Source organism: Canis aureus, chromosome 10 (assembly GCF_053574225.1).
Source record: "Canis aureus isolate CA01 chromosome 10, VMU_Caureus_v.1.0, whole genome shotgun sequence".
NCBI lineage: Eukaryota > Metazoa > Chordata > Mammalia > Carnivora > Canidae > Canis > Canis aureus.
Window position 1 is genome coordinate 61,144,047 of NC_135620.1, and position 27,822 is coordinate 61,171,868.

The following is a 27,822-nucleotide window of genomic DNA, read 5'->3' on the forward strand; positions in this document are numbered from 1 at the left end:
CATAATATGAAAACAGATATTTGAGAAATTATAGCTTTGGATAGTGGAAACTCATTAATACTGCATCATGAATAGGTAAGTTCTTGGTAAAGTAGAAAACAATACATAGCTGAGATGAGTTATGTCATGCAAGGTATCATCTTAGATGAAAGGACGGAAGTAAGACTATCTTTTAATCATCAAAAATGTTTTCTAACCCCTCCTACATAAGGATTTCCTTGGTATAGGTGTATTGAAGGATTGACAGTTGATGCTCAAACTATCCATACATGCACATACACACCTCTACATTTAACTAATTGACTGGGTTTTTGTGTCGTTTTTGTTTTGCTCACTGTTTTGTATCATAAGCACAGCCTGCATTTTTCTTTACAGCCTGCATTTTTTTCTGTAGCTTTTGTTATTATAAATTTGAAAGTTGCTTGGATTTTCTTCTTTTAAGTTCCTATATAACGTTGATAATGTAGGTTTTCCAAGTACTACAAGACATGAAATAGTTATATTCTCTTTCTCAAAAAAAAGCTTCATGTTTGACATTGTCACACAGGTTTGATGGCTAACTCACTTCACTATTGAACCTTAGTACTTCAGGTTAAGGGAATTTAGGTTATTTCTGTAGAAGAGGTGACAGTCATTCTGTAAGGGTTCTTGAAACCTGATGAAACCATCTAAGGGACAAAAATGAGGTCCAAGTGAAACCTATTTTGATAACTGGAGGAAGGGAGGATGGCTAAGTAGATAAAGCATTATTAATACAGTTCTAAGTTAGGGCTCAATTTCACAAGAGATGACAGAAATCTAAAACCACTACTCTGTGGGTTTATAGAGTAAAGTTTTCTAAAGTTCTCTCATGAAGTATACAAAAAGTTTGCCTCCTCAAGAGAAGGTATTAACCTAAAGCCCATAAACATCCGAAACTTATAAGCAAGTTCTGTAGACATCTGCATTATTTTTTACACAAAGTTTGGCCTCAGTGAAAAAATGATAGCTCAGAGTTTCTATGAAAGCAATTCTAAAAAAATATTATTCAAACTCCCGTGGCCTTTGTCAAATGATGAAAGAAGAACTTGCTAAATCCTGAATTATTATCTTTAAAAATGAGAGGAGAGTGATCATGTTAAGATAAAGAAATGTTCAAAAGCTAATTAATAATGGAATATCCATCTATCTCTCCTGTTTTTTTCAGTAGTTTCAGTATTTTTGTATTACGCTCTTTCAGAACTATTTTTAATCCATCAGACAAAAATTCATTAGAAACTTCACCAGATGGAAGAATTCTGGTGTTTTGATCATTCAATATGGCATCTGGAGAGATCTAATACTTTCTAAGAAAACACAGCCTCCATTTCAAACTTTTCCCTGTTAAATTCTTTATTTTTTCCCTGTTATTTTTTATTTATTTATGATAGTCACACAGAGAGAGAGAGAGAGAGGCAGAGACATAGGCAGAGGGAAAAGCAGGCTCCATGCACCGGAGCCCGACATGGGATTCGATCCCGGGTCTCCAGGATCGCGCCCTGGGCCAAAGGCAGGCGCCAAACCGCTGCGCCACCCAGGGATCCCTATTTTTTCCCTGTTAAATGATTAAAATAATATTTGTGCCTTCAGTATAATCTGTAGACTAACACATGATAAAAAACAACACTGCCTATGGAAATGAAGTATAATCTATTACAAACAAAAAATAATTTTAGGAGAAGATATGGGGACGGGGGATATCCAGAGAGTAATACCTAGTTTTCTTATTAGATGAAATTATTGGGAAAAACATAACAGGAAATCTATTCATGGTACTGAATTTGTTCAGGAATTAATTTTATGGTTATCAAAAAAGATACATACTAAATTTTTACATTTCCCAAGTTATTGCATGCAAAAGGAAATAGTTGTCACAGTACATTTGTAATTTGCATAGTTGGCAATAAGAAAAGAAAGATTTTTCAAGGTATATAGAGATGGTAAAAGAACATGGAATGGTGCAGTTCAGCCTTGGGATAAATAGGAAGTTAGTCATAAATATGCCTAGGCAATGGAAACACATTTTTGTAGAGGAAAAAAAAAAAGGTAAAGGTGTGTTTTTTATTGATACCAAGAGCAAGCACCACACAGGATGTTTGGAAATCTAATGATATATTTAAATAAAATCATCTTTAAGACAATTTTAATATAAAGCATGTCTAAAATATTTCTCTTGAATATTCCCTGGAATGTCTATTTGAGCATATCAAGTGATATGGATCACTACCTTACAGAAGAAGACTTTTTTTTTAATTGAAGTACTTCATACAATTTTACATTAGATTCAGGTACACAGCATAATGATTTGGCACAGAGTAGGGCATTTTTGTCTTTGATTAGCTTTAATTTTAGAAGATCTTACATCCAAGATTGCACCAATATCAGTATCTGTTCAACTTCAGATAAACACAAAACCAGAAAAGATGGAAAGATGGATATTAATGTCAACCACTGATTTGATTCATATCTCAGTTCTGGAGATATGAATGGATGAATGTTAAAAGCTGATAAAGAACTGAAAAGCTAGGTAGAGAGAGTGACCTAGGATTGAGGAAAAGCAGCAACCTCTGGTAACAGTTGCTCATCACCATGGTCTTAAAACAGGCTATGGGAGAGCTTTTTTCTTTAACACATTGCCACAGAAAGATCCTTGCCACCTGCTGTTCTTTTGGGGTAGAAAAAGATACAAAAGTATCATCATGCTAGTACCAGAGTTGTTGTGACATACAGGTAGCTATCAATGTAGGATGATTATTCTCCTGACTTTTATTCAAGGATTATAACCAAACAAGGAAAATAGCTTTAATGGGAATGATTCCCTAAATCACCTAATGGGAGTGAAGAAAAAAGGATGATCAAGAATATGATTATGTGAAAAGTCTTCCACTCATCAGAAGCCCTACTGTGAATTGCATGTAGATGAAGTGTATTAAGAATTTTAAAACACTGCATTTTTGACTTATCAATTATTTTTTCTATTCATGACATTGGTTTATTTTCTTTAGAATTTTATAGACTTTTTGTATGTGCATTCACAACAGTTATTCCATCATTGTTATATTTTCTGCTATTTACTACTTCTAAGGACATTATATTCTATATAGAATTTTTTAGTTTAAATTCTTTTATCTCCAATAGTTCTCTATTAATTTCATATTGCTGTCTTAGTTTCTCATTAATCATTGCTTGCAAGAAAGTAACAAAAAAGAAAAAGCTGCATACCAATTGATTCAGTTGATTTACCAAGGAAAGTAACTTCCTCTTAGGAAGAGAAATTCTTTTTGTCTCAGGTAAAGTACCTTAACAGAATAATGGGGTAGTTGAGCATGAAAAATGAGGCCTTCTAAGCATATCCCAGATAGAAATTACAAAAAAGTCAATTTCTCTATATAAGAAACAAACATGGATATTTTTTTTTCTTTTTCTTTCCTTTTTTTTATGGGGACAAAGGGAAAGCTGACAGTTGGTGCTGAAGAAAGTTAGCCTAAGAGACCAGGGACACCTGGGTGGTTCAGTTGGTTGAGTATCTGGTATGGACGAAAGAAAGAAAGAAAGAAAGAAAGAAAGAAAGAAAGAAAGAAAAGAAATCCAGGGAGAATTCATGAAAAGAAAAGAAAGAAAGAAAAGAAAAAAAGAAAAGAAAAGAAAAAAGAAAAGAAAAGAAAAGAAAAGAAAAAGAAAAGAAAAAAAGAAAAAAGAAAAAAAGAAGGAAAAGAAAAGAAAAGAAAGAAAGAAAAGAAAAGAAAAGAAAAGAAAAGAAAAGAAAAGAAAAGAAAAGAAAAGAAAACCCAGGGAGAATTCTCTTTTATGTGTAATTGATATCTAATTTTAGGATAGTGATGTTTAATATGTTAAGTTTTTTTCTTGCCTCATCTACTATTGTCATCTGCTGCCCCATACCTACAAAGAAAAACATTTGCACCACTAGTTTTATTTAATAGTATTTATGGAGAATAACTGATGCATTCGTTGGGAAAATGGTAATAATAAAGAGAAAAGAGAAGATATTTCAAAAGGGGATTTAAGGTGGGCAGCATTTCTGAAACCAACTTATAAATGAACAAGTCATTCATATATATCTCCTATTAATATTGAATCCTCCTGAAATTCAAATATTAGATAGTTGCAAAGTCTCAATGATGATTTGATTATAGTTAAAGTGTTCTTATTTAGACATAAAGGGCATCCGCAGAATGTTCAAGGCTTAGAATCATCTGAAATACATTTCAGAAAAGAGCTCTTTAATTTTCAAAGAAAAGAGTTTTTGTTGCCTCTAATTTACTTTAACAAATGAATTGATCTGAAAAAAAAAGTATGGCCATTAACTCTTTTAAAGTATGCTCTGTTTATATCTTCAGAAACTTCTTTTTCATGGCATTTCCCTCCTATCCACACCTACAGTAGTCTCTCCATTCAAGGTTTCACCTTCCATGGTTTTAGTTACCTGTGGTTAGCCATGGTCCAGAAGATGATTCTCCTTCTGACTTACTGTTAGAAGGTCAACAGTAGCCTAACACTATATCATGACATATATCATCATTCACCTCACTTCATCCCACAATGTAGGCAGTTTTTCATCTCACATCATTGCAAGAAGGGTGAGTATAGTACAATAAGACATTTGGGGAGAAAGAGACAGACAGAAAACATCCATATAATTTTTATTAGAGCATAGTATTATAATTTTTCTATTTTATTAGTATTGATATTAACATCTTATTGTGCCTGATTTATAAATTAAACTTTATCATAGGTACGTATGCATAGGAAAAATCACAGTATTTATAAGATTCAGTTCTTATAAAGATTTATTCTATAAGATTCAGTAGTTTTAGGCATCCACCAGAGTCTTGGAATATATTCTCACAGATAAGGGGGGAATACTAGAAATACTATACTTGAATGTAAGTAAATATATTCATAACACATATTTTCCAAAACAGTATAACTGGGTATCAATTGGACAGCCTTTAAACTTTTCTAGTCACAGTTAATAAGTCTTTCTTAGAATTTATGTAGGAGGGGTGTGTTTGTTTTCTAGAGTTTCCATAATAAAATACCACAGACTGGATGGCCTAAACAACAAATTTATTTTCTCATTCCTTTGGAAGACAGAGGTCCAAGATCAAGATGTCTGCAGAGTTGATGTCTTCTGAAATATATGTCCTTGGCTTCTAGATGACATTGCCCTCTGTCTTCACCTGTTTATCCTCCATGTGTCTGTGTCCTAATAATCTCTTCTTATATGGACATCAGTCATATTGGATTGGGGCCCACTTTAATGACTTCAGTTAACCAAAATCACCTATCTAATGTCCTTATCTCCAAGCACAGACACATTCTGAGATAATGGGGGTTAGGATTTCAACACTTAAATTTTGGGGGAAACAATTCTGACCAGGAAAATAGGCATATGAAATTAATTTATTTCACAGATTTAATTATTCATAATATTAAAGTAGTGAGTTTGGAACTCACAGCTGCAGTAGAGGAATAGAGGAATTTTAGCATCTGATGCTACTCTGGTCTGATTATATTCTAGGACTACCGTGAAGATATACTGAAAATTCTAACACCCTGGAGGAGTATAAAATCCCATTTTGTTGCTAATCTGCCTTTCATGGAAGTTGCTTGCCAGCTCTAATTTTGAGTGAACGTATTAAACACAATGGTGAAAAAATCAATTAAAAAAAATCTACTCTCCATACTATGAGTGTCTCTTTCCGTATGTTTTCTGACCTAACTCATATCCCACCTACACACAGTTGTTTGTGGCTTCTGTTTTGTAAAACTGTTAAGGCAGTCTTAGTTAAAATCATCTATTTTTTTCTATTATTCTACTTTGATCTTGGCTTCAGCTCTTATTCCTTAAAAATTGGAATATGGAGGGATATTTCTCTCCTTCACAACACAATTCTTTTGTCAGGAATTTCAAAATTTCCTCAACGTTTGCAGTTATGAGTTTGACATTATTCTGTAATTTCCACACTGACTTTTTTCATTTTCTATCATCACACTTCGTAATTTGGTTTGGTTCTTATATGAATTAAAAAATTTATACTTGCTCTGGGCTATTATTCCCCAGATTTCTCCCTTTACAAAGCTTATTTCTACGTGGATGCTCTAAAGAGCACCAAAATGTTAGCATTCAGGTTCCTCATTCCTACCTTTCCCCATTTATATCACAGTTCTTGACAGCTTGTAATTTAGCAAATAAACTTTGTGAACACGTGGTTGTCTTGAGTTAAACTCATTATCAGGGAACAAAATTCCTGTCAATAAAATTAAAATCTAAATCAATCAATACCAGTCCGCATCATTCCCCTTTAATGGATTGCTTTTGAATTTCAAACTTTTTTTTCTTTTTCCAATTTAAATGTAAAGCTTTTACAGCCGGGTACTAACATTTTCAGTCTTACTCCCACTATATTCCCACCTTTCTTCTTTTGATCCAACAATATATATCAACATTGCTTTCTTCCCCCCAAAATATTTTATCCTCTCCTTCCCTGGTATTTTTATCATACCTTTTATTTGATCTGAATTATCATTTTCTTCCATTGTATCTGTCAAATATTCTTATAACCCCCAATGTCCCTACTGAGGCAGATAGCCTAATGGCATGTTTCCAGTCCATCTTCAATAATCTGAGCCTAATATCCCAGTGGCATCTACTAGAAAAATGTTGGGTTCTTCTTATCTTTATGAGCAGAAATCAGCATTAACTATGGACAACAGTATAATTCTTCCAAAGGAATTGTATTTGAAGTCTCTATCAATTCCTCTAATCAGAGTTGACTCCATTGATCAGTGAAGTTGCGCAGCAACCAGCACTTAAAAAAGGCCCTCCACTTTTTAAACTTTCATAGTTTGTTGTCATCACTTAAAAATCATCTTTGAATTTGAGTTTTATAAATGGAGTCAATATGGTCAGATTTAAATGAGAGCATTGCAGCATCTGGGGCTGGGCAAGGTAGCCGCCTCCTTGGCTCTGGCAGGTTAACTCAATGGTGTCTACCAAGGGGATTTGATGGAAAACTCTCACCCGTTACCCAGCCAGATAACTGAGTACATCCCAGCATGCACATTACAATCCCTTGGGTGTCTGCATGGGTCAGGGTTATGAGCTCTGGAGAAAAATAAACTGATTTCCTGCTCCAAACCAGGGCCCTACATTTTCATTTGGTACTGGGTCCCTTATACTATAGAGCCAACCATGCCTCAAATGAATCATACAGCAAAAAATCACTCTTTACCAATTGTTCTAAAATAACAGGGGGAAAAAGAGAAAAAAATAAAGTAATAGGAACTCCTTTTTTCCCCAGATACTCATAAAGTTCAACATTTAAAGTTAAAAATAACATAGAAGGGTAAGAGGCACTCTACATCCACTGTTTGCATTTTTTCTCTTAAATGGTTTCAATAAATAGCATTACTCTGTTAAATTGATTTAATACAGTTCTGAAGGTAAGATCTGTACACATTTGAATAACTAGAAAGCATATAAGTGTAATCTGACTAAAAGATAAAGGTTCTCTATATAAAAGTTGAGAAGAGATATTTCAGCGTAGTGTGGTACACAGAACATATGCCCAGATTCTGGACCTGACATTTTCTAGATGTGTATTCCTCCAACATTATTTGGTTTCCAAATATAATGTTTGTGCGTGTGTGTAGATAGATAGATAGATAGATAGATAGATAGATAGATAGATATAGATATATAAATTTGTGTGTAAATATATATATATATTTGTATATATATATATTTAGTATATGTTAGTATATTAGTATAAATATTTATATATATATATATTTGTTTAAACCTAAAAATATACCTGAAATAAAATAGATACTAATTAAACTGTAGCCACTTTCTTACTCTAAAACAATTATCTTCTATTATTAGGAAAGTACATTGAGCTGTTAATTAGCTCTTAAAATATATATTACTAGGAAATAGGTAATATTAGAAATAAAAACATTCACACAAAAGAGCAAAATTTATTTTTATAATTGAGTAATCTGTTATTTCCAGGAAGATCTGTGGAAAGGGTAGATGGGGCCTTTATAGAGAGAGAAAAAAAGAAGCAGATGAGGGGATCGCTGGGTGGCTCAGCAGTTTAGCGCCTGCCTTTGGCCCAGGGCGTGATCCTGGAGACTCGGGATCGAGTCCCATGTCGGGCTCCCTGCATGGAGCCTGCTGCTCCCTCTGCCTGTGTCTCTGCTTCTCTCTCTATGTGTGTCTCATGAATAAATAAATAAAATCTTTAAAAAAAAAGAAGCAGATGATGTAACTGGTACATCATATGTGTTGATGGTTAGTGAGAATTAATGGAAGACTTTTTAAGAATATGGGTGAAGTCTTTGTTATATAGTAATGATAAATAGAGAAGGATCTATGAAGTAGTGCACCGTGGTACAGACCAGTAACAGATAACCCATAAAGCTGGCATAGGTCCAACAACTGTGTTATTCACCAGGACTAAGAACTCAACCCAAATATCTGAGCTTCCTACACCACTTTTACTGGAGAAAATAGGATAATAATGAACTATCACTAAAAATATGGGCAAACAGATATGATTAATTATGTTATGGACACTATAATGTACAACATAAAAACGACGTGAGACAGATACTATTAACATACAGATTAGGAACCTAAGGCACAGAGAGCTGATTTGCATACTACCAAAGAGATTACAAGTGGAATAGCCAGGATTGGGACTATGATTCTTCATCTCCAGAACTTATGCTTTAACATCTTTATCACATTATCTATTTGTATTGATTTTTAGTTTCCTAATATAGGTATTCCTAATTTCAATTTTTCCTCAGATAACATCTGGCTTGTACTAACTTGGATCTATTTCTCTTTTTCTCAGTCAACATGGGGAAATATGTAGCCAGAATTGCAAAACCGTCATAATGCACTTTTTTTCTCCACAATTGTTTAGGAGTAATTTTTTTTTCTTTCTCCCCTCTCAATTGCTTGGAATAGTGTAGTCATACTTCTGATGGCTTAGGAGCAATAAGACTATAGATTTCTTAAACATTTTATATTATACTTACTTTATGCTTATTTCACTCTGTGATTTGTTTTTTTTTCCAGTGATATGTTAAATGGTGGTATTTGTTCAGAACTGATCAATATAGTATTTTTCAATTACATAATTATTTTATAGTATTTTTCAATTACATAATTATTTTAACTTCAACATTTTTTATAATATGTTGTATAAAAAAGGTAAAAGTATTCTAGATTAGATTTTGAAATTATTATTGCTTTGCTGAGATTGTACTGAGGACTCCACAGTATAGCATTTGACAGGTGGTATTTATTTGATTGATGACATGGGAGAAAACAGAAAAAAACAAAGGCAAAGACAGACATGGCAAATGCGTCTGTATTTCACCTATGAATTTTAGTTTTCAGTGACTTTGACAGTTAAAATAATGCAAGGCGATTGTCACTGCATTCATTGTCACTGATTTTTTTTCAATGTGTTCAGAAATTCATTTTATTTACATTGGAGCTAATGAGTTAGTGTTTCTTTTTTTTTTTTTTTTAATTTATTTATGATAGTCACACACAAAGAGAGAGAGAGAGGCAGAGACACAGGCAGAGGGAGAAGCAGGCTCCATGCACCGGGAGCCCGACGTGGGATTCGATCCCGGGTCTCCAGGATCGCGCCCTGGGCCAAAGGCAGGCGCCAAACCGCTGCGCCACCCAGGGATCCCTGAGTTAGTGTTTCTAACCAAAATAGACAATAACAGGGTCACATGAGTTATGGGAAACAGCATAGAATGTAAATTATTTTTCTATCTTTGACTAAATATAAAAATATAGATTTTAATATTGGTATATGTTTTTTAAAAATTAAAATTTATTAAATACTTATAATGTGTCAGGAGATATGAGCCTTAACACTGAACTCTTTTTCTCTGCTTAAATTGCTTTATAATATATTTTCTTGATCTACCCTAAAAATATACTCCATCACTTTGTTCTTTATTTTTCCTTCTCTGACTTCATTAACATAGCCATATACTCCTTTTCTTTGACTGTGTTTTCACAAAAAATAAGTGACTGTTAATTAATTACCCTTTGTCCCCACTTCTCAGGAATCCGCCTGCCATAGCACTTAACCAAGCTTCTTCCACCAGACTAAATTCAGTAAGAGTAGCTCTGCTTCTCTTTGGAGAGGTGTTTCAGGAGCCTAAAACTTCAACTGAGGTGTGTGCACTGCTGAAATGTACTCAAATGGCCTGAAGATTTCACTGGTAGATTTAGATACATAGTAGTGACCTTTACAGTATGTGATCTTGATATTCTAATGTATATATTTAGCTTTACCTTTTATAGTAGGAGATGCTGAAGCTGAATACAATCCTCCTTATGTAATGTTGAACAATAAAGCATGTCCTTATTTTAAAGCTGCTAATTTCAATAAGTCCCCAAAAGCAATTAGGTGTGAGCTTCTAGCTTTACCTAGTTAGTGCTTGTAGGTGGGCAATAGAGATGGACTACCCCTACTTCCATTTGGGATTAGAAGTGAAGAAGAAAATAGTAAATATTCATACTTAGATACATGTGGGTGTCCCCAGACACATGATCCAGGGTCATATATGGTCTCACATGAATTCTAGGTTTATAAATTATGTAAGAGAGCCAAACATACATTTTCCAATGAAAATTGTTAGATTTTATTGAAACACAAATAAGAAGGAATTATGGCTCTCTCGTACTATTGTGACAATATGCCAATTTCTTAAGTCGAGTTAGTTAAAATACTCATGAAACAATTGTAAACCCAAAGGATAAGAAGGCAATTTAAAAGTCCTGAGATTAAAGCACTGCCTCTGGAAACCAAGTTTGCAAATAAATCAACAGTAAAGTAGAGTGGATTCTATCTTACTGTCAGAATGAAAACAAAAAAGAACACAGAAGCACAGAAGATACATAAGCTAGAATTGGAGAGAGATCTCCTTAAGATAAATGAGAAAATATTAAGGGACAGATCAGATACATATGAAATGAAAAATGAGATATTTATAGTGAAATAAGCCAATATGCAGGAAAGTGTAGGCTTATTCACATTTAACTTTTTAAGGAAGACATTGGACAATGTGTCTTAATTAGTAACGCGCTCTGGGATAGGAAAGCAGCACATTCTCAGGGCAGCTCTCATTTGGTACAAATGTGGGATTCAAAAGAAAAATTGAAATTAAGTGGTCTGATTACTTTCACTTTCCAAGAGATAATTTGCACATTTTATTTTCCCTCTATATTTTAAATAAAGTATTATAGTAAACATCAAATGTTTAAGTTGACTTAGTTTAAGTACAAAAGCCATGGATTCTGAAAGAATTTTGATGATGATAAATATTAGATTTTTTTCCCTATTCACAATCCACCACTCAGATAACATTTAGTCCTGGAACATAATTTTCCTGGGAAGCTTATTGAGGGCTAAGATTTAGCTTTTTATTTGTTTCTTTCCTTTCTTAGTAGGTGGTAGCATGAGGCTGGTACTATAATAATTCAATTTTATATTAAACTCTTTAAAAGTGATATTCATGTGAGATTTTCCATTGGATCTAAACAATTTCTGATGTCCTAAACTACTTAGCACCACTCCATAGAGAAACACCTAAGACTAAAACTTTCATTTGAACCCTAGCTTTACCTATGTTCTGATCTAAGTTAATCATATTATAAAATAAGCTAGAACTTGGCCTATTAAGCTAACGTCATCAATTCAGTGCATCAGCCATTTGCCGAAGCTCCTACAGCGTATATTTTTATTGATGCTTTCAGCATTTGATACTAATGCAAAAAGTGCTCAGTTAAGCTGTCACCAGATTCTTGCACAGATATTGTGAGATGATAAATGGTCACTGTAGTTTGAACCCATTAAGATTTTGTATATTTTGTTACTCAGCAATAATAAGTGATGAACAGAGCAAAGAATTTCATAAAAAGCTTTGGCTTGCAATTAATATTCTGCTTTGTTGAGTGAGCCTGAACCATGGTATGAATTAGTTTACCCACTCTTGAAGTCCTCAATTCTAATACAATGCAGTAAAAAAGCCTGCTGTGATTATAATCCCTCGTATCAGTCCTGGGTCTTAAAATCTACATAAATTTAGACAGGGAGAAACAACAAACTGAAACAAACCATGCCACTAGAACCTATTCTTAGTCAATCCCAGTATAAAGTTTTGTGTTTTTTTTTTTTATTTTACATTTTTCTCACTGCTGTGAACAAGGTATTTTATTCCACATCATTATCTTTATTATCACTCTGATACATAAAGAAATCCATGATATTTCTGTATCTATTTCACAACAAAGACTTCACTGAAACACTTAATATTTCTGATACCTGTTTAGCTGATTGTCACATGCTTTTGAAGGTAGATAATCCTATCACCTATAGCATGGTGGAGGGTGGGAGGTGAGATACAGAGAACTTTTGTAATACTTAAATCTTCCGTAATTTTCCGTAATTGCATTACTAGTATCCAAAGAACACGTAAATAAGAATAATAATTAAAATCACACCTGAGAATAGCTTCGTTGTATACCTTTAATGTGGATACCTTTAAAGTCTGCAGTTCATATGCTTACTTGATTGTTTAGTTTATGGTTCGTTTTTGTAAATTGAAAAAAATTAAGAGTAATAACCCCAACTCCTTATAGATAATAATAATTTTATCAGTGGACTTTTTTGTTTTTGTTTTTTCTAGTCATCTCTTTTCTTTTTAAAACACTGGGACTGGAAGAATAAAATTCATGGGGCACCAACAGGATCTCCATTATAAAAGAAGTCCAACTGTGCTTTTGATCTTCTTTTCCATTCCTGTTTTGGTGTAATGCTAATTTCACCTTGTCAAAGCAGAGTCCACAATTGTGACTTGACATCTGCTTTGGTTTTGATTTTATTCCAAATATTTTAGAAGCAAAACAAGTCATAATAAGCATACAAAGTGCTGAATTTTACACTGCTAGCCTCTTGTCTTTTTCTTTGATATTTTAATAGGGGATTGCTAAAAATTTAAATGGAACTTAAGGTGGATACTGCTCCAAAATATATTATTCTAAGATAGCAGTTAACTTGCAAGTTATTATCTACTCAAAACTTTTCAGCTCCTGTATTAACTTAGCCAGATAGCACCAACACTAATCATATCTTTCTAAAAGTGCTCTGTCCTGTAAATATTGTAGAACAATAGTATTGTGATATATTTGTACTATGCAGGTTTTCCCTTTCCATTTCCATTGTCACCTCCCTCTCTGTCAGCTGATCTTTGAAGTTGAAATATCTCTTGTCCTTTTTTGTGCCCCCCCTTTCTTCTTTTTCTTTCCTCTCCCCCCTCAACCCTACTATATAAATATTCCTACAAAAAGATCCTCCTATCCACTCCATTGGTTTAAACTGCTATCACTACCACCTCTTAAATATCCATCTTAGGCTTTGAGCTTTCTTGAACTCTGATCTGAATTTTCTACTGATTCTTCAACTTCCTTATTTTGTGTCCTTCTAAGTACTTCAAATTAAAAATGCCCCAAGCTAAATTTTTTATGTTCCCTTCCCAAAACTGGCCCTTTTATCAACATTCTGTATCAGAAATTACAACTACTTTTCAATTGTTCAAGCCAGCAGTCTGAATTCCACTATTTCTTTTTTTAAGCTCATTTCTCAGATCTGCTCCCAAATATCTCTGATTTATTTACTTCTTTATATATCTACTGTTAACACCCTAGTTCATATGCACCCACACAGAATGTATGAATTATCAAAACAGCCTTCATCTTCCTGCTTATGCTCTGATCCCTTTCCACACTAATTCTCCCCAGTGGCAGGCAGAAATGTGGCATTTTTGATACAAATCTAATTGTTGTCTTCATGATTAAAGTACTTAATGACTTAATTTCTATGGGCTGAAAAATTATGCCTTTAAAGCCTCCCAAGTTCTTGCACTTACATCTCTCTTAACAAACTCTTCATTGATTCACTGCAATTCAGCTATGATGGAACACTTTTTGTTTCCTGTTTGCTATTCTCCCCCAGAACTAAGATATGTTATCAAGGTGACCTTCCATTTCACATTTATAATTTCCTGTACTTTACCTTTATATTTGGTGTACTTTTTTTTGGCTCTTTAATTATCTCTTGTCATTAACTGGATATCATTCTACTACAGTTTTAAACATTCAAGTTAATTGCACTCCTGCTATAGTTAAAATTGTTTCAATCTTCAAAGAACACTTTTGTAATTATTATTGTCACACACACAAACATGTACGGACACTTCTATATGGCTTCAGAAACATTCCCGTATTAAGCTTTTATTACAATTGTTTCCTATGGTTATCAGTTTTTACAATAATATAGACCAAAATTAATAGCTGGATTCTAACCATTATAAATAGAATGATTCCTTGCCAAAATGCAAACTACTTTCTATGTTTAATGAGATCATCTCACAAATGCCTCTGTTCATTCTTTTGCCTGAGGGAAGCAGTAAATATCATGATGTTATTTTTCATTATTATCATCTTTGTCTCTTCTCTCTTAAATTTTATGAGGTATTTTTGCCTATTTTCTTGACTTTAGAATCTTTTTTTTTTTTTTTTGTATTAAGATATATTTAATTTATCTGCCGGTGGAGCAGTAGGCATTTGTTACATATATTAAAGTTGGGCTAGGACGAGAACCTTAGGCATTATTTGCCACTTACATCTTCAAATCCTTGGGGATTAGATGCATCCATCACTGTGGGAAATATTAATGTACTAAAGATCTCACATTTCAAAAGGCATGCTCTAATCTTCGGAATATTTCAGTGCCTCAAATCTATGCTATATTCTGCTCCAAAGTTTCAGAAATTTGCCACTCTCCTTCAGGGAATACTAACGTCACGGAAAAAAAAATAGTAGGGTTCCTAACACTTCAGAGATGTTTTTCCAAAGCAGTCCTGTCACTATTACATGTGGGGTGTGTAGGTGTGCACACACACATATGCACATACGTTAATATTATTACTTACAATACTGTTTTTCAAATGCTTGACTGAAAATCCTATGAAGAGGTAAGACTTTCAGAATGACAGTCTGAGGAACTCGGGGAAACCTCTCTCACTGGTAAAATATGTATTAAGCTATTCAAAATTTGTAATGACAGTTATTGAAAGTCTTTGGAGATTTACTAAAGAACATACAATATTTTCACAAAATTGGCAAAATTTAACAAAAGATCTATGGAGCTTAAAATGGACAACCATCCACTCACAGTTCTGCTCCCGTGGACTGTCCTCTGGCTCCCTGTGTACAGGAGCTATTCTGGGTAAATTAGGCTGGTGAACACCAGCAGATACCATTACTCCTTACATTTCCCTCACTGCAGCAGGCCTGTATCAAGTGGGTGGTAGCAATGGACAATGGTGCCACTATCCTGTCTTAAACTTCTAATATGGATCCAGTGTGGCAGCTGTTGAAGTATAGAGTCCCCCTTTCCTGCAGAGTTGTGTGTTGCCGGACAATTGCTCTTGTGGTCTTGGCAGTCAAGCATCAGCCGTATTATCCTCTAGTTTCCTTACAGGCACTGGAAATGGAAGATCCCATCCTCCCAGTTCTGTGCTACAGAAGGTCACACTAAGCAGTTCTCACCTCCCCCCACAAGCAGCTCCTCTCCATAGGAAAAATATCTGTTAGGCAGTTGGGAAAGATCAAGTTCCCTCCTCTAACTCCCCAAACATGCAAGTTCTGTTGTATATTCAGAAGTTCATCTCAAGGTGGGGTATGAGCAAGCATCACATCTAGAAACTCCACAGATCTTACCAAGTGATTAAACTTTAATTTTTATCAAGTTGTAAAATGGATCATGCCTCAAGATGTGATCCCCAACAATAAAGCAATCAGCTAGCAGTTAATGGAGGCTAACAGTTGGGTCCAATACCAATAGATGCAGACTAGCTGGAAGCTGAACAGGAGATAAGAAAAAAAAGATTGTCAGAGTGCCCAGCTAAATCCAAAATGAAATTAAGAAAGCAACCATATATACAAAAATGATTTTAAATGTTAAGAATAAATTGAACATGGGTGCCCCGGTGGCTCAGTCAGTTAAGCATCTGTCTCTTGATTTTGGCTTAGGTTATGATCTCAGGGTTGTGAGATTAAGTCTTACACTGGGCTCCACAGTAGGGAAGGACTCTGCTTAAGATTCTCTCTCTCATTCCCAATTTGCCCCTCCCAATCTCCCCTTCAAAAACAGAATAAATTGAGTATTAAAAAGTACAAGACTTCTACACTAAACTTAACACTGCTGAAGGAAATAAGATCTAGATAAATGGAATGCTATCTCATACACATATACTAGAAGCCTCACTATTGTTGAAATGCCAATACTTCTCAAACTGATCTCCAGATTTAATGCAAACTCTATTACTTTCAACTTGCTTTTTTTGCAGAAACTGACAAGATGATCCTTACACTTATGAGAAAATCAAAGGACCCAGAATTGCCAAAATAATATTGAAAAACAAGGAAAAAATGAGAGTGCTCATGCTTCACAATTTCAAAACTTACTACAAAGGTAGTAATCAAGATAGTGAGTTAGAGGCATAATGCTAAATATATAGATAGAAGTGAAAATCCTGAAGAAAGAAAATTAAGTTTATGCTTAAAATGATTTTTGACAAAGGTTTCAAGATAATTCAATGTGTAAATATAGGTTTTCAACAACTTGTGTTGGAACAACAAGATAACCAAGGCAATAGAATGAAGTTGGACCCACACCTTATATACAAAAATTAACCAAAATAGACCATAGCCCTAATTATAAGGGCTAAAAACTATAAAATTCTTTTTAAAACACCAATGAATTCTAATTTATTCCTATAAATAAATAAATTCTAATTCCAATTCTAAAACACTGAAGAGTAAGCCTTTGTGACTTGGGTTAAGCAATGGTTTCTTAGATATGACATCATACAAGGAACAGTAACAACAACAATAATAAAAATATATAAATTATCTCATCGAAATTTCAAAAAAAACCAACATCTGCACTTCAAAGAATATCATCATGAAAAAGAAAACCTGCAGAAAAATATTTGCCTTAAAACTATATAAAGATGACTGCCAACTCAATAACACAATAAATATTGCCAACACAATAACACAAAAAATAAATTTGAAAATGAACAAAAATCTGAATAGATATTTCTACAAGCATGATAGACAAGCAGCCAATAAACATACAAAAAGATGCTCAACATTATTAGTCAATAGGGAAATGCAATTCTAAACTACAGTGAGATGTCACTTCATGCCCACTATGATGGCCAAAATAAAACAAAGATAGTAACATGTGCTGCCAACACTATGGAGAGATTAGAAGCACTACATTGCTGGGTAGATATGTAGAATGATATAGCCACAAACTTCTTGGTAGTTCTGTAAATAGGTAAACAGTCACCATATGAATGAGCAATTCTACTCTAAGAGAAATGAAAACATACAGCCACACACACACACACACACACACACACACGATATATATATATATAAAAAGGATATATAGGGATCCCTGGGTGGCGCAGCGGTTTGGCGCCTGCCTTTGGCCCAGGGCGCGATTCTGGAGACCCGGGATCGAATCCCACGTCGGGCTCCCGGTGCATGGAGCCTGCTTCTCCCTCTGCCTATGCCTATGTCCCTCTGCCTGCCTCTCTCTCTCTCTCTCTCTGTGTGTGACTATCATAAATAAATAAAAAATTAAAAAAAAAAAAAGGATATATATATATATATATTGCTACATATATATACCATATTGCTAAGTAGTTGTTTTAGTTGTTTGATGTCTTTAGAAATAGCAGAAAACATGTAATTGATATTTGCTATTTTTATTTCTGAAACATGAACTTTAAGATAATAATACATGTATACTTATTGTCCTAATACGTCTTTCTTACTATATTTTTATATTTCTCTCCTATCTTCCTTTTTCTTCTACCATTATTTTCTACTTTTACTACTCCTGCTCTTCTTCCCTCCCTTTTTTTCATCTTTGTCTCCTCCTTCTACCATTCCTGCAGGGGTTTTTTTGTTTGTTTTATTTTGTTTTTTGCTTTTTATTTTTATATTTTTAAGAAATAAGGTATTTGTCAGGAAGCCTGGGTGACTCAGTCAGTTAAGTGTCTGCTTTTGGCTCAGGTCATGATCCCAGGGTCCTGGGGCTGAGCCCCAAAATAGGGTCCTTGTGTAGTGAGGAGTCTGCTTCTGTATCTCCCTCTGCTGCTCCCCCTGCTTATGCTTATTCTCTCTCTCTTTCTCTGCCAAATAAATAAAATCTTTAAAAAAATTTTAAAAATATGGTATTTGTCAACAGAAATCCTTATTTCTGTTCAATTTTTTTAACAATATGGGAGCCATATAGTGATTAATTATTTTGTCTACTACACTTGAAGCCATCTATTCACTCCTAAATCTCCATCTCTCTATCTTACCATATTAATTTCTTTCTATTGCCTTTTACTCTGGTGAAATAAAGAAACTGACACAACAGTATACTCCCAGCTCCCTCCTGCATTAAGTTTCTGGTTGGTTAACGCTGTGGTGCCTAAATTTCTTAGTTTCTCCTATTTATTCTCTTCTATTTATTTTTCTTATGGCAATTATTATATTAGTTTACATAGATTATCTAACACAAATATTTTGAATCCTGTTAGGATTCTCATTTACATATAGTTCTGAGATTCTATAATTTTGCTTCTCAATATCTGTCATTTTAACTAATCACATTTTGATTTTTTATTTGTCTTCATTTTCTTATGGCTTGTAAGTTCTTCTGTATGTAGATTTTCAGGGAAGTCATTTTTAGCGGCACCCACTGATTTTTTTTTTTTTTTTTTTTTGATAGTCACAGAGAGAGAGAGAGAGAGAGAGGCAGAGACACAGGCAGAGGGAGAAGCAGGCTCCATGAACCGGGAGCCTGACGTGGGATTCGATCCCGGGTCTCCAGGATCGCGCCCTGGGCCAAAGGCAGGCGCCAAACCGCTGCGCCACCCAGGGATCCCAGCGGCACCCATTGATTTCAGTTCAGTGATGTTGCTGTTCCCTTTCTTTATCTTCTCATCTCCCTCATTCCCCACCTTCCTCCCCCCACCCAGCCCTCAGTGAATTACTTGGTAGATCACATTCTATTGAACTGTGGCTCTGATATTAATATGTTCACTGGAGCAACAGTACAGAATATTCCACTGGAAGACAGTATTAAGAGTAGAGAATTAAAGATATGAAGTTAAAAACAAAAGCAAAAAACAAACCTTAAAAACACAAAAACTAATTTCTTCAGAACAGACTTTTCCTTGGCATATGTCTGAAAGTTTGACTGTTTTAATTAAGGCACTTATTCATCCAAAAAAAGTTTCTTATGATTACCTTTATATTTCTGTTTTTAATGTTCTTGAATCAAATTTAATTATGTTAAATTTCTATACTTTAGATCTTAACTTTCTATTACAATTTTGTTTCCTCTCTAAAGATTTTAGATTTTTACCATATTATTTTGAAATCTGATAGAGTGGCTTTTTATACTAAGTATCACTGAAAATGTTTTATAGTGTTGATTTTTCTGCTCTGATACTTCTGATATTACTTAGGATATAAACGTATTATGGGTTTCATAGAGTCCTATATTATTTCATTCAGATCCACTTTAATTCTTCTAGATTTTTGTGTAAGCCACTCTTCAATATCTATCTGATTTTTTAGTCACCTATTTCATCATGTAACAATATAAAATACAATCTAAATGCAACCTTTAATTTTATACTAATATATTAATATAAATTCTTTCTTAGCACAATCTCAAATGTTACTTTCTCTGTACATAGTAAATTATCTCAACAGTTCTCATTTAGTATTGCTTTCTATTTGTCAATATTAATTGGGAAAGGCACAGCTGTACTTGTAAGTAGATTCTCCTCTGTTCCTGCACTTTTACCCTCATAATAGTGTGCTAAATAAAAACTAAACTAAAACAATTTATTTCTAATACCAATACTGAAGAATGATTGTTATAAAAACATTGACAAGTTAGAGGTCCAAAAGACTAAGAGGAAAAAAAGGGGTCAGAAACTAAAGTAACGGGCAGCCCCGGTTGCTCAGCGGTCTAGCGCCGCCTTCAGCCCGGGGTGTGATCATGGAGACCTGGGATCGAGTCCCACATCGGGCTCCCTGCATGGAGCCTGCTCCTCCCTCTGCCTGTGTCTCTGCCTCTCTCTCTCTCTCTTTCTGTGTGTGTCTCTCATGGATAAACAAAGAGAGAAAGAAGAAAGAAGAAAGAAAGAAAAGAAAGAAAAGAAAGAAAGAAAGAAAGAAAGAAAGAAAGAAAGAAAGAAAGAAGAAAGGAAGAAAGGAAGAAAGGAAGAAAGGAAGAAAGGAAGAAGGAAGGAAGGAAGGAAGGAAGGAAGGAAGGAAGGAAGGAAGGAAGGGAGAAAGAGAGAAAGAGAGAAAGAGAGAAAGAAAAGAAAGAAAAGAAAGAAAGAAAGAAAGAAAGAAAGAAAGAAAGAAAGAAAGAAAGAAAGAAAGAAAGAAAGAAAGAAAGAAAGAAAGAAAGAAAGAAAGAAAGAATCTAGAGTAAACCCAGCCAGGAATATCTATGTTCTATGTCTTCTTGATACTTAGTTTATTAATTACAGTAGAAGCGCATGTTACACACCCATATATTTATTTAGTCTGATAAATAAATGACTCTCTAATCATCTTCCTATCATTTAAATGGGGGAGATATTAAAGTAATATTAGTCACCTGATCATGAGTTTCATGGAATGCAGTATTTTGGTTTAGAATCAGTCTTTATTTTTAATATAATGTATTTATATAAGAAGACTGACTCCTGCCTGTTATTTTTTCCCCTAAAAGGGAAAAAAGGATTACTAGTGTTTTGCCCATCAGAGAAAATAAATGGAAATATATGATTCAATATTCAAACACACAATCACTTTCTTAGATCCATCAGAATACTGAACTTAACTAGATACATCATCCCCTGAAATCAGGTGAAAAAGATGAATCTTGAGAGGCTTAACTGAGATCTACTTAGCTGAGATCTACTTAGCTGGAGCAAAAGCCTATGAAACCATAAAATGACAGGAACATTTAAAAAGTAACTTTGATGAATTACTGAGTGTTGATTAGTATGAGACTGAGAAACTTCTAGAATTTCTTGAAAACTACAATTTTCTGTTGGTCCCTAAACTTTCATGGACTTTATCTCCAGAAACTTCACTGAGTACTCATGATGAGAAGTTTGCTGAGATCAATGTCTTCCAGTTGCTGGCAGGTACAAGAAGAGATTATTTCATTGTGAAATTTGCCCAGAGTGTTTTCTGTAAGAAAGGCTGACTCTCCAGGGAAGAGTCTTTTGTAAAGTCTTATCAAGAATTGTGAAGAAAGGGCATCCTTTCCACTCCAGAACTCTCTAGCTTTCTTATTTCAAATGAGGGGTGGGGCGGGGAGCAAGGTAGTATGCAAGATGAAACCCTTTTTAAGTTCACATGCAAGAAATACAGGTCCACTAAAATGCTAAAATTTAATTGGAAAATTGTGGAATCCTCCATCTGCCCTACACCATGCTACTTACACCAACAGAGCTACTGTATAATAATAATGGATTTTTACTTCCAAGAGTGGAAAGACATAGACTCTTTGTGTATGGGGGAGTACTCAGGGAAGCCTAGCAAGATGGAAGACAAAAACAGGACACTAGAAGAATATGAAGCCTCTGACAACTCTACTACAGCAAACATTTAGCATCGCCTAACTCCTAGCCACATCAGCACAAATACTCATATTTACCTCAGTTACAATTACCAAAATGGCATGCCTGAATTTCAACCAAAATTTACAAGGCATACTAAAAGGCAAGAGAGGCAAGGAAAAAAAAAAAAAAAGACACTCTGAAGAGACAAAGCAAGTATCACGAACAGACACAGATAAAACACAGATGTTAAACTTATTAGATCAGGAATTTAAAATAACTTTGACTGGTATGCTAATAGCTCTAATAGAAAAATAATGCAACCTACAAAAATTGGTCAGTAATCAGAAAGATGGAATTTTTAAATAAAAATCAAAAGGGGATATTAGAAATTAAAAAACGCTATCAAAGAAATATTAAAAAAAGAAATATCTTTGATGTGCTCATTATTCAACTTAAAATGGCCCCCAAAAAAGAATAAGTGAGCTTAAAATTATGTTAACAGAAACTTTCCAACATGAAATTTAAAGAGGAAAAATAATCAGCAAAACAAAACACTTAAGAACTGTGAGACAATTACAAGGTGTGACATATGCATCCCAAGAGTACTAGGGGAAAGAAAAAGAACAGTGAAGAACAGTGAAGAAGAAATATATGAGGTAGTTTGACATAATGATATCCAAAGGCTTTCCACATTTAATTATGTACCCAAACCATAGATCCAGAAAAATCAGAGAACACCAATCACCACCACCACACCCTAGTTAGTCATATCATCGTCTTATAATGCAGAATACCAAAGACAAAGAGAAAATTCTGGAAAAAGCCAGTGTGTGTACATAGAAGGTGAGGGCATCTTATCTCTTTAGAAACAAGGAGAATAACTGCAATGGACTTTTCGTCAGAAACTAAGCATGTAATAAGAGAATAGGAAAAACATGTGAAGTATTATAAGAAAAATGCCACCAACCCAGAGTTGTTTTTCTTTTTAATTTTATCTATTTATTTGAGAGAAAGGGAAGAGTGAACATGAGAAAGAGAGAGAGAGAAGAAAGAGAAAGAGAGAAAGTCCACCAGTGGACTTTGGAGAGAGGTAGAGGGAGAGGGAGAGGCAGGCTCCCCACTGATCAAAAAGACCCAATGTGGGGCTTGACCCTAGACCCCAGGATCATGATTTGAGCTGAAGGCAGATGCTTAACCAACTGGGCCACCCAGGCATGCCCAACCCAGAATTTTAGAGCCAAAGAAATTATCCTCCAAAGTGAGGGGGAAATGATAACTTTCTTAGACAAACCAAAACTAACAGCATTTTGACAGGAGATTTGCCTTGCATAATGGGTTAAACAATTTTTTTAGGCAGAATGAAAATTATATAGGCCAGAAAACTGGTTTTACATTAAGAAAGGAAGTCTGTCAGAGAAGAAATACAATAAGGTAAAATATCAATTGTTCTTATTTGTAAACTAAAATATCACTTTAAAATAATAATAGTAATAATTATTGGGTGATAACAACATGTAAAGAGTGAAATAAATGATGGCTATGTCATAAGGTATAGGAGGAAGGAACTGGGAATGTTCTATTGTAAAACATCTCTGCCACATAGGAAGCATATAAACGTATTTAAAAGTGGAATTTACCTAGTTCAAATGTTTATTCTAAACCCTAAGGAAAACACTATTTTGTTTAAGGAAGCATAGCTGGTATGCAAGAAGAGAGATAATATGGAATCATATAAAATGTATAATCAAAACTAGAAAGAAGTATCTCTGGAAAAGCAACTGCAATCATAGCTGGCATTAACCTAAATGTAAAAATGATCATTTTATTTGCTAATTGACTATACCAAAAAAAGCCAGAAATTGTCAAACTAGAAAAAAACAAAAAAAGAAACCAAGATCTGACTATACATTGTCTGTAAGAAACTCACTTTAAATATTAAAGACATGTAAAACTCTAGTAAAGGGGTAGAGATATATCATGATACACTAATTTTGAAGAAAAAAATAAGTAGTTATATTAATTTCAGACAAAACGGTCTTTATAAAAAAGAAACTTATCAAGTATAAAGACAGACATTACATAATGATCAATGGCCAGTTTTCTAAGAAGACATAATAATTGTTAATTTTTGTATACACCCAAGAGAACATCAGAATACATGAGACAAAACTAACAGAACTGCACAGAGAGAGACAAATCTACACAGATTTGAAAATTTTGAAACCCCTCTAACAGTAGTTGATAAACAGGAAAAAAAAATCAATGAGGTGTAGTTGACCTGAATAGCACTAGCAATCAACCTGCTCTGACACACACAAGATAATCCATCTAACAATATTAGAATTAATCTTTCCAAGATCGCATAGAATATTCACCAAGATAAACCACATTCAAGTCCACAAGCATGCCTTGGCAAGACAATTTTATTTTTTTTTAAATATTTTTTTTTTCAATTTTTTATTTATTTATGATAGTCACAGAGAGAGAGAGAGGCAGAGACACAGGCCGAGGGAGAAGCAGGCTCCATGCACCGGGAGCCTGATGTGGGATTCGATCCCGGGTCTCCAGGATCGCGCCCTGGGCCAAAGGCAGGCGCCAAACCGCTGCGCCACCCAGGGATCCCGGCAAGACAATTTTAAAAAGAAATCATACAAACTATGTTCTCTAATCATAAAGGAATTAAACTAGAAATAAATAGTTGAAAGACAGGGAAAAAAATCCAACATTGAGAAATTAACAACATGCATATAATGAGTATATCAAACAAAAAACAAGTTTCAGGGGCACTTGTGTGGCTCAGTCAGTTACGTGCCTGGCTCTTTATCTCAGCTCAAGTCTTGATCTCAGTGTAATGTGTTTAAGTCCAGTATTGGCCTCATGCTGGGCATGGAGCCTACTTAAAAAAATAAAAAAAATAATAAAATTTAAAGTTTAAAACAAAAAACTTTTAAAAAACAAGTTTCAAAATAAAATTTAAAATATTTTAAAAGGAGTGAAAATAAAAAATCAACTTATCAACTTTTGGAGTGATGCAGTTTGTAAAGAAATATTTTAGAATTAAAGGTATATATTAGAAAAAAAGGAAGATCTAAAATCAATAATCCAAGCTTCCATGTTAGGCAATTACAGAGAGAAGAGCAATTAAGCCTACAGCAGAAGAAAAGAAATAATAATAATAATAATAATAATAATAATAATAATAATAAATAAAGCAGAAATCAGTAAAATGGATAATGGGAAAAAAAGAAAATTAAAAACAAAAGAGGCTTCTGTGAAAAGATAAAAATGATGCCACAAATTTGCAAATTAGCAATAAAAAAGAGTGGGTGGCTCAGTCTGTTAGGTGTCCAACTCTTGATTTTGACTAAGGCAATGACCTCACGGTTGTGAGATCGAGCCCTACATTGAGTCTGTAGGTCTTTTTCTTTCTCTTTGTCCCCTTCTCTCTCTGCCCTTCCTTATCTCTCTCTCTCCTTCACTTTAAAAAAATAATAAATAATGAAAAATGGTTTAAAAAAAGAAATAAAAAGGGGATCATCATTACTCATCCCATAGACATTCAAAGAACATTACAGACAACTCTATTCTCAAAATGTATTAATTTTGGTGAAATATGCCAATTACCTGACAGAGACAAACTAATAATTTTTACAAAAAGAAAAACAAATAATATGAATAGCTGTGTATTAAAAAGAGACATTAAATCAATCATTAACATTTTTCCAAAAGAGATATAATCAGGCCCCAATAGTTTCATTGATAAAGTCACCAAACATTTAAGGATCTTTTCTAGAAAATAGAAGCAAAAGGAGAAACTTATAGTTCATTCTGTAAAGTTAGTATTACCCACATATTAAATCCATGTAAAGACATGACAACGAAGGAAAATTGCAAACCAATATACCTCATGAACATAAACATAGAACATCCTCCAAAATATTAGCAAACATAATATATGATGATACAACACAACCACAACTTTTAATCTCACAAAAGGTATACAAAGTTAATTGGATATCTGAAAATCAGTCAGTACAAATTATCACATTTCATGAACATATCAATCGACATAGGAAAAATGCTTGACAAATCCAATATCCATTCATGTAAAAAACTCAACAAATTAGCAAGAGAGATGAACTTTGTCAATTTGATAAAGAACATTAACAAAATATCTACCACTAAAATCACACTTTATTGTGAAAATTGGATACCCATTCCCTAAGATCAGAAACAATAGAGGCAAGGATGTAATATCTCATTACTCCTATTAAACATTTCCCTGTATGTTCCAGCTTGTGCAATAAGACAAGAAAAGGAAGTATGAAGTGCACAGTTTGGAAAAAGATAAATAAAACTGTTTCTGTTTTCAAATGATTCTATATACAGAAAATCCTAAATATTTATAAAATAGTAACTTTCTGGGACTAAGTGAATATACCAAGGTCATAGGATATAGGTTGATATGCAATTCAATTTCTTTCCATGTAACAGTAATGAGGCAGGAGTTTGAAACTTCTTAAAATAAGATTTACAGTAATATATCCTCCAAAAGCACATATTTCACATATTTATACTCAGGTATAAATATAAGAAACTGTATAGAACCTCTACGTGGGGGTAGCCTGGGTGGCTCGGCAGTTTAGTGCTGCCTTCCGCCCAGGGTATGATCCTGGGGACCCGGGATCGGGTCTGTGTCGGGCTTCCTGCATGGAGCCTGCTTCTCCCTCTGCCTGTGCCTCTGCCTCTCTCTCTGTTTCTCGAATAAATAAATGAAAATCTAAAAAAAAAAAAAAAAAAAAAAAAAAAAAAAAAAAAAAAAAAGGACCTCTACGTGGAAATCTCAAAATAAAACCCAAACTGATTATCAAATAATATTTAAATACATGGAGGGATATATATATCACATCCAGGGACTAGAAGATCCAATACTTTTAAAATGTCAGTTTTGATATACGGATTTAACATTTTAATCAACATCCCAGGAATCATTTTTTAGATATCAACAAACTATTTTATGAAAATGCAAAGGACCCAGAACAGCCAAAAAATCATGGAAGAGGAACAAAGTTGAAGAGCTCAAACTACCTTTCTATAACGATACACTTATTATTTTTTTTTAATTTTTATTTATGATAGTCACAGAGAGAGAGAGAGAGGCAGAGACACAGGCAGAGGGAGAAGCAGGCTCCATGCACCGGGAGCCTGATGTGGGATTCGATCCCGGGTCTCTAGGATCGCGCCCTGGGCCAAAGGCAGGCGCCAAACCGCTGCGCTACCCAGGGATCCCACGATACACTTATTATAAAAATGTTATTCAAGGCACTGTAACACTGGTAAAAGATAAGATGCATAAAATGCAGTCTTTTCAAAAAATGGAAAGTGTTCACATGCAAATAAATAAAATCATACAAACTAACCTTACACTATATACAATAATTAATTCTGGTTCATAGACCTAAATCTCAAACTCAACGCTAAAATGATTATCAAATAAATCACAGAATAAAGCCTATATAACCTTAGATTTGATGAATTTTAAAATACAACAATAGCACCATTCATTAAAGAAAAAAGCTAACTGGACTTCACTAAAATTAAAATTTTCTGCTTTGTGAAAGCTACTATTAAGAGAAGGAAAGCAAATTATAGAATGGTATAAAATATTTTATATCACTTACCTACCAAAAGGCTAGTATCTAAAATATTCAAAGAACTCTTAAGATTTAAAAGACCTAAACAACATCTTAAAAATAAAGTTATAAAAATGGGGACTCCTGGGTGGCTCAGCGGTTGAGTGTCTGCTTTTGACCCAGGGTGTGATCCTGGGGTCCCAGAATTGAGTCCTGCATTGGGCTCCCTGCATGAAGCCTGCTTCTCTCTGCTTGTGCCTCTACCTCTCTCTGTGTGTTTCTCAAGAATAAATAAATAAAATCTTTAAAAATAAATAAATAAAAATAAAGTCATAAAAATGGAAAACATCATAGGAATAGCTATTTGTCTTTAGGGAATTTATAATTAAAACAG

General features: G+C 34.0%; 1 protein-coding gene across 4 annotated transcripts in view; it reads left to right on the forward strand.

Moving 5' to 3' along the window:
• The window catches only part of LOC144322564 (uncharacterized), a 62,108-nt gene that overhangs the window by 23,187 nt on the left and 11,099 nt on the right, over window positions 1–27,822 (forward strand). For 2 of the 4 annotated variants that reach the window (XM_077912751.1, XM_077912752.1), the window contains one exon: window positions 5,561–5,728. The exons of 1 other annotated variant lie outside the window; for it this stretch is intronic. In XM_077912751.1, the coding sequence (XP_077768877.1) occupies window positions 5,561–5,662 (102 nt within the window). In that variant the 3' untranslated portion in view covers window positions 5,663–5,728. Of the gene's footprint in view, window positions 1–3,468; window positions 3,562–5,560; window positions 5,729–27,822 lie in introns of those variants that run through there. One more of the 4 variants, XM_077912753.1, reaches the window with a different exon arrangement.